This window comes from Coffea eugenioides, chromosome 9, assembly GCF_003713205.1.
Source record: "Coffea eugenioides isolate CCC68of chromosome 9, Ceug_1.0, whole genome shotgun sequence".
NCBI lineage: Eukaryota > Viridiplantae > Streptophyta > Magnoliopsida > Gentianales > Rubiaceae > Coffea > Coffea eugenioides.
Genome location: NC_040043.1, coordinates 447,411 through 455,177, shown reverse-complemented (window position 1 = coordinate 455,177; position 7,767 = coordinate 447,411). Strand labels below are relative to the sequence as shown.

The following is a 7,767-nucleotide window of genomic DNA, read 5'->3' as shown; positions in this document are numbered from 1 at the left end:
ACCTAAGAAGTCAAGCAAATTTTGCCTCTACATACAAATATAAATGTGGATTAAATCAACCATTGATTGCTAGGGTAGGTCTTTTGTTGTCTCAGTTTTTATCTAACCAACTCATAGTTGGTAGTAATTTTAAGGGACATTCAAATTTGAGCTTTTGCATTTTCTCGTGGTTGCCTTTCCTATTTTAAAAAATACCATATATGGTGTCTTACAATCGATATGTATCATCTTTAATTTATTTCTATCGCTTAAGTCGTATATCGTTTATATGTATCATCTTTAATTTATTTTTATCGCTTAAATCGTATATCGTTTAGTATAGGATTTTCTCTGACCTATTGTTGTTGCTTCTGATTATTTGACAACTTACTAGGGATAGCCATCTAATGTACATACAATATTTACTTTTGAAACAATAATGGAAACAGAAGCACCCCTCCTGCCCCTCTTTACAGAAACAGAAAACTCATCTTTGAAGAAGAATAAGAAGATGCCACCACCAGTAGTCTAACACCGACCATTTGGTACTCAAACGTAATTAATTCTACCGACTAATTTCAGCTTTTACTCTTACCCAGTTCACATGGCATGGTATAGTACCACTTTTTAGGTACAAGAAAATCTCTGTCGGACGAGCAATGCAGTTGAAATCACAAGAACCAACCACTTTGTTGTTCTCATTATTATGCTTGGGCTTCCAACTTCAACTGTGTAAGAAATGACAAGAGAAGCAGATTGGAGAAAATCTTCGCAAAGAGTATATACAGTTGAGTTTCGATGATACGAGTATCCAACCATGATGCTAAGAGAGTAGAAGAAATATGAACAAAATGGAACAGGCAGCAAAAAGTATTTGCAGTAAAAACTCTACCAAATGCTTCCGAACCTAAAGGACATTATCCCTTTAAGACCTTGGGACAGATGAAAGTGGTGTTACAATAAAGAGGATAGAATTACAAAACTAAGGTCTTGGTCTTTCTTCGGAAAATCTTGGAAGTTGAACCAGAGAATTCACCCGTGTAACACCTTCTAAACCTGACCAGTCCAGATCTTCAGGAACTACAGCTTGCCCATTTCCCTCTCCTTCAACGGGAATTCTTTTGTACCCTTCATTCTCTTCGCTTGATCTGACAGTGAAGTTTCTCTGCAAAGAAGGCTCTGAGTTCTGCCCATCGTCGGATTCTGCAGCATTGCCAGAATGATAGCTTTGCAGAGTAGCAGAAGAAAAACCCTGATCTTCATAATCAGACTCTGAATCCATCTTGCCATCCAAATATAAGCAGACTACTGCACAGTCATCCATCTTCGAGGTTGGATATTTGGCCTTCCATTCTCGAGCAGCTGACTCAACCAGGATCCGAGCAGCTGATGACCGTGTTGGAGCTGAAGATACAATTTCTACCACTTCATCATTGCTCAATACATCCCAGACCTGAAATGAGAATCACATATCTATTTTGAGTTTCTAGCCCAAAGGCACAACAATTCTGTAGCCAGTTATCAACCCATGGACTCAAAAATCATAAAAATTATACAGATCTTCACACCTATAGTTCAGCACACATGAGAAAGAAGAATAGTTAAAACCATATCTAGAGTTTGTCTTTAAACTAATTGGTCCTCACATTACAACTAGGCTAATTATTCAATCAATCAACTCAAAATCTAGGGTATATCTAGTCCTAATTTGCTGACGAAGCGAAATTTATATCAATCTCTCCCCTGCTCCTGAGTCAGCGCCTTCATTCTTGAGACCTCCAAGCCCTCTCGCATGAGTATTACTAGAGAAGCTTTCAAATTCAATGTATTCTCACCTCAATCGGTTCCATATTTTCTCATCACTTATTAATAGGTAAGCCGGCATTTGACTGGCATGCTTCATTTTACCTCCAAAATTAAGATCCAGATAACAGCTGTGTCCAAGCAAGTAAAACAATCTTTCTTTGTTTAAAAAACGAATAAAATAATACAAGAAAGAATATATTTCCAGATTCGGATACAATAAGTTCTAATCATTTCTTCGTACACTAATAAAACTCTATCTGGATTAACTCTACTTCAAAAGTTCATGTTCTCATGCCATTTATAGGTGAACAAAGAAGTATATATAAAACTTTTCTCATGGGTTAAAATTTTCATTACTTCAGAAGTTTGGTTAGTTTTTTCACTGAATGGTTTCTTGAATAAGGCTAGTAAGAAAGCAACTAGCTTAAAGGTTTTCTCACTTTCTATCCCTATGAAGAAAAATAAACTGACATGAAAAAAGTACAATATCATTATATTATAATTGCAAAAAGTGGAAAAAAGAAATAAAGATTTCATTAAGAGGACGGGGAAAATGCATACAAAGCTTCATGTGGATGCGGAAAAAGAAAGGAACAATTAAATGAGTCTCTCACAACAGGATTAATTGACACTAAATGGCAAAGGATCAGCAAGGAGATAGAAATGAGCATATAGATACGTGTACGATTAGATTTAGTACAAATTCCCACGTTTTAAATTTGGAAAGAGGCATAAATTTTGAAACTTGAAGCTTAGCAAGAGATGAGCAAATGGTAGCCTTCTTAAATCCGATTGGAGCTTACCAATTGAATGATGGTTTTTTAGTGAGAAAATAACCTAGCTTTGGCAATGTCAAACTGAAAGTAATTGTGCATGGTATTATCCACATATGGCATGTAATGTTTACCTACGCTATATCATGGAAGTGTACCTTAGAGAAGTCAAAGAAATGGAGCCAGAGAAATCAAGTACATCAAACCTAGGAGTTTGCCATGGGATCGGAGATTTTTGGCAAGCAAGGAAAGAAGTAACGAAGAAAATTAACTTCCTTTACAGTAGCATCTCTCAATCAGATGCATCCAGGATAATTCTGAGTCTTCATGGTATCAATCATCTTGATGATAAGCCAGATCAAGAGTGCTTTTGTTTGTGAGAGCTAATGATAATTTCCTTAGAGGTGTCCTTTTTGTGGATTAAAGATTCTGACCATTGCTAAGTAAATGCTTTACAACTACATAGTATTGAATTTTCCAGCCAAACCAATACGACAGCCAAACCAATGATATCCTACTGATTCCGTATAAACTTTTTCCATTCTCAGTAGCATAGTGTTCAAGTCCTCACCCTTAGCATGCCATTATAACTAAGTCAACAAAGCTAAAATAGGGAAAGATAACAATGTAAAAAGGTAGACCCAGAAGTAAAACCAATCCAAAATGACAGCACGAGTTCTATAGAAGCCCATGGAAACTTAGCTGTTCACGACAACAATTTAGCCCCAAAATCTACGTTGCAATGTCAGCAACAGGAATTACCACAGAGGTCTTACACAAGTTTTCATTATTTGTTAAAAAAAGATAGGAAATAAAGGAAGAAAAGAATAAGAAAATGTGGAGTAAAATGCACAAGGATCCTGCCATTGTTGTTTTTAGGAAGGGCACGCATGGCTTAATCCCATAAGCAGCCTTATCCTGGGAAGCAGAGAGGCTTTTTCAAGGCCAACTTAATTGAATTACTTAAAAGCGTGCCAAAATTCAAAAAATATGTTTACTTAAACCAAACGCAAGCTTACACCAGAAAATACTGCAAATGAAAAGCATATCAAATTCATTAATTTAGTCTCAGAGAGTGGTGTCTAGCAGGACCAATTGCAATGAAACGAAACATTTTATCGTCATTATGCTCCACATGCACAAAGGAGAAGGATTTATCATATTTAATTTAGTTTTCTATTGGAAAAGTTCAAACCATATTTTGATCTTTTTTGCACTTAGGTGCAAGCCATATTCTACAACTACTAATTTTAGAAAGTTTTGTGTGTGATGCTCCTTTATTCGTTCTGCCAAACGGATAATGTGTACCCTTGCAGACCAGAGAATCCCAGAAAAGCATAATTGAAAAATGATGAAATAACAATCCAGTTATTGAAACTGAAAATCATACCCCATCAGAAGCAAGAACAATGAACTTATCCCTTTCACTAAGAACCCGATGAGAAAACTCAGGAATAGAGATTACTCCATACTCCTTTAGACAGAAATCCCCAAATGCTCTGGCCATTGCCAATCCAGGGGCGTCATCAAATGGCAACCAAACCCGTTGCACTTCTGGCTCATCTTGCAATGCAAAAACTCGACCTTTACACCGTTTAATCCTTTCAGCTTCCCCTGATACATAAAAGTGTACGTTCGTTCTACATAGTTGACATAAGCTGCAAATATCTTTTAAAAATATGACAGACAAAAATTAATATACTTGGCAAATCAGGCTTCAGATCAACAGTCAACTGTACTGCCACCATTTTATCACTGCTGTCCTTTGATGCCAGGATTGCTCGAGAATCACCAATATAGCCCATAAAAAGGTTGGAGCCCTTTTAATTATACAACAAACACAAGTAAACAATCAAACCATGAGAGAAACTTATCAATGATAAAAGCAAGTGCATTCCATAACGTGAGGAGAAGAGCAGGCATTGCTTCTTCCGTACCTGCTTTACTATAGTAACAGCAGTGCTACCACTGCAAAAGCAATCCAAGTTAGGATGAGACCTTAACTCTTTATCCATAGCCTTGTATGATTTGAGAAAAGCTTCTCTCCATGAATCATCCACCTGATCCTCAACAGAGCCATTCTTTTCAGGATCTACCACATCAGATTTTAGGTCACCATTGCAACAATTAGCACTAGACCCACTTTGCTTTGTGTCATTAGAATGCAGGAATGACAATAATTTCAATGGTAATGCATCCCTCACTTTGCGGGCAACAAGATGACCATGTGGACCATGGCCATCAAAAACACCACAAAAGGTCACATCATCTGCCATGTAGTCCTATGAACAAAGAATTATAAATGTCAAAATTGATCACAACTGAATGACATTATTCGTAGAAAGAACAGATCTTACCTCCCAAACAATCATGGCATCCTGGTTGATGCCCTTGCGCCCTTGCTGAGTGAATATGCAAGAACTCCTAGTTCGCCCATTTGTGAAAATTCGATTGGGTATAGAGGCCAAATGTTGCAATTTAGTAATATGGTCAGAAAATGTCCTCGTCCTCTTTCGCCCAAACATCATCTCTAGACAAGATGGAGCAAACTTCTCTCCATTGCTCCTGCTACTGCAAGTACTTTGGCTACTGGTTGACACACAACCCCCCATTTCCTCAGACCCAGAAAGAGACCATTTGTTTGGAAGGAAAAACAATGTTCTTATACTCTGGAAAACCAATATGACAATAATAACGGATTGGTTTTTTAGTCAACCATGCAGTGGAATGGGATGTGTACAAGACTCCAATGTGGAAGAGAACTTTGAAACTTATCTTGGTCAAACGTCAATAGCACTGAGAGAGACATGAACATATAATGAGTACATGTTAAAAAAAAAACAGCGATCGCATTAATTAGTTCAATATTTAATGCATTATTTCAGCGGAAGAGAAAATGCCAACACTAGTATATGAGCTTAATATAACCAAACAAGGTTCTTCTAAAGATTTTGCATGTGAATGAGGACTATTATATAAGAAAAAGGCTGTCTTGACCATTTGTCTCTCCGTGGGAATCTTAATTAAACAAATACATTTGAAATTTTTCAAGCAGTGACATTCACAGTTTTCAAGTATAAAACTGGACCTATCACAGACAGAAGCAACGGAAGCTCAAGAGATCAAGTTGATTAACAGCTCAAACTTGAGTAAAAATCGACAAACGGACATATTTATCAAAGATTTACAGGCTAATTAAAGTAAAACCCAACTCTTCCATTCCCAGTAAGTTGCATTAATTATTCAGTAATGAACACAGTTCCAAACCCATCTAGGGAAACTACAGAATTTTACTCCTAGATTTTTAGCATAAAAACAAAGCTTCCACCATAATCCGACCATTATCAATCTTTTAACAACTAATCCAAAAGAATAAGACAGAAGAATCAATAAATATATGGTGATTATAAAAACACTCACAGACTATGCATAATTGGTGACTCTGTATGTGTGTGTTCAAAGAGACAGAGACAGAGACATGGACAGAGAGAGAGAGAGAGAGGTAGAGATTTTGGTAAAGTAAAAAGGAGTACAAAGTTGGACAAAACGCACTCAAAAAAGAGCCCAGATGGCAGATGCTGATAAATTAAGATGATATAAAAGGGAAAAAAATGTTACCAAAAAAACGATACTAATCTGAAACAGATAATCCTGAGGTAGATAGATAGATACACAGAAAGCAAAAGAGAAAAAGATAGGATGATTTAAAGTTTGAATTTTTTCCCCCTTGAACATACAACAGAATGTAGTAGAGGATAATAAAGCGAAAGAAAAGCAGAAAAGGACGGAACAAATCGGTGGAATTGTCAAAACAAAATCACATACGCAGTCCCAAAAGCAAGAAAAAGAAAAAACAACGGCAGATCAACTAAAGCAAGAGGAAAGTTACAACAAACAGTAGTAATTTTCACTGATGCTCCTCCCCTTTGTCAATGACAAAGTAAAAACAGAGTCTTCAACACCGCATTTGAAATTCAACCCTTTTTCTTTTTCATACTTCAAAAATGTAGTTTATTCAATCAAGATTACCAAAGGAAGGACTTTTTTGACTTAAGATACCAAAATATTATGCAATTATACTTTCTGGACTGCTTTTTTCTTAGCTTTCAGTGCTCAAACTTGTAAGCAATCAAAAGAAAATCATGAACCAAGAAAGATAAGGATAGAGAACGCAAGTTAGGAATATACAATATTCAGGGAAAGACCAAATTTTGAGGCACAAATGACACAACAAAGCCCAAAAATGCTGGTGAAAACCAGCATTGGAATGGTTTTGCAGCCAAGCAAAATGCAAAATTGAGACCATTACCTTTACTAGTGACTTCACTGTATTGAGGTGGTGAAATCCCATGTTTCTAAGAAGTGGGATTCTGAATCAAATCACTAATACTCCAAAATTAATACGAAAAAAGAAAACAAGGGGATATCTTGCTTGTTTATGAAGAGAAAGAAGAACAGGGGAGAGTTTGCTTTACTGTAGCTTGGCTGTTGTTTATTACAAATTTTGCAATGCATTTATTGCAAAAGCAAGAAAGGGTGGGAAGATGGGGGGGTTGGGAGTAAAAGCAGCAGGGCGGAAGTGTGGTGGTGGGGTTAACATGGATTGATTACTTGAACCGGTAATAGTACTATTAGCAGATGTGTGTATCAGCCTGGTGATGGTTGCAAATCAATTCAAATGGCTGAAATGATGATGATGGGATGGAAATACTATATGAATCTTTCTTTCCTTTTCTTTTCTTTTCTTTCTCCTTTCTCTTCACGTCAAAAAAAGCAAAACCACGCTCTTCCTTAGCATGTGTCTTGTAGTACCTGCATATATGGATATTGCTTTCATCAATTTATTTTGTTTTGTCCCATTATGTCCACCACTTTACCAAGTCCGTCACTGCCTTTTTCATTTTCTTTCTTCAACTGGTCAACTAGTGCTGTTGCAGTCCTACTTTTTTCACTGGAAATCTGGAACAGCCTTAAAGAGAAGCATTAGGTGCAGTAAGATGAACTTTGACGTATAGTACACCAACCACCACTATGTAATAATCTTTAGAGCTTAGCACAGTTATTAAACCTAAAGCAACCAGATGGTTTAACCAATGACCTCAGTACACCAGTCACTTAATAGAGTTAGGTTGATGGTTGGACAAAATAAGGAAAAGATGCTTTCAAAGTCAATGACCCGTCTAACCGGTAAAATCTGAGTATTCGACCG

The 7,767-nt window shown here is 36.7% G+C and overlaps 1 protein-coding gene across 2 annotated transcripts; it reads right to left on the bottom strand.

The window, feature by feature from the left end:
- Nucleotides 1-712: 712 nt before the first annotated feature.
- LOC113783507 (probable protein phosphatase 2C 52) lies at nt 713-7,119 on the bottom strand. Of its 2 annotated transcripts, none has more exons than XM_027329659.1 (6): nt 6,868-7,119; nt 4,916-5,354; nt 4,496-4,840; nt 4,261-4,378; nt 3,949-4,172; nt 713-1,432 (listed from the first exon to the last, which is right to left on the bottom strand). In XM_027329659.1, the coding sequence occupies exons 2-6, from the start codon at nt 5,168-5,170 to the stop codon at nt 962-964; spliced, it is 1,413 nt and encodes a 470-aa protein (XP_027185460.1). In that variant the 5' UTR covers nt 5,171-5,354; nt 6,868-7,119; the 3' UTR covers nt 713-961. The 2 variants fall into 2 exon arrangements, with proteins under 2 accessions (XP_027185460.1, XP_027185461.1); XM_027329660.1 differs by lacking the exon at nt 6,868-7,119 and adding an exon at nt 5,979-6,098.
- Nucleotides 7,120-7,767: the final 648 nt, after the last annotated feature.

Coding starts and splice junctions, on each gene's coding strand:
- LOC113783507 (XM_027329659.1), bottom strand. CDS start 5,170: ATGGGGGGTTGTGTGTCAACCAGTAGCCAAAGTACTTGCAGTAGCAGG. Junction 4,379..4,495: donor CTGTTACTATAGTAAAGCAG/GTACGGAAGAAG, acceptor TATAATTAAAAG/GGCTCCAACCTTTTTATGGG. Junction 1,433..3,948: donor TTGTTCTTGCTTCTGATGGG/GTATGATTTTCA, acceptor TTCTCATTTCAG/GTCTGGGATGTATTGAGCAA.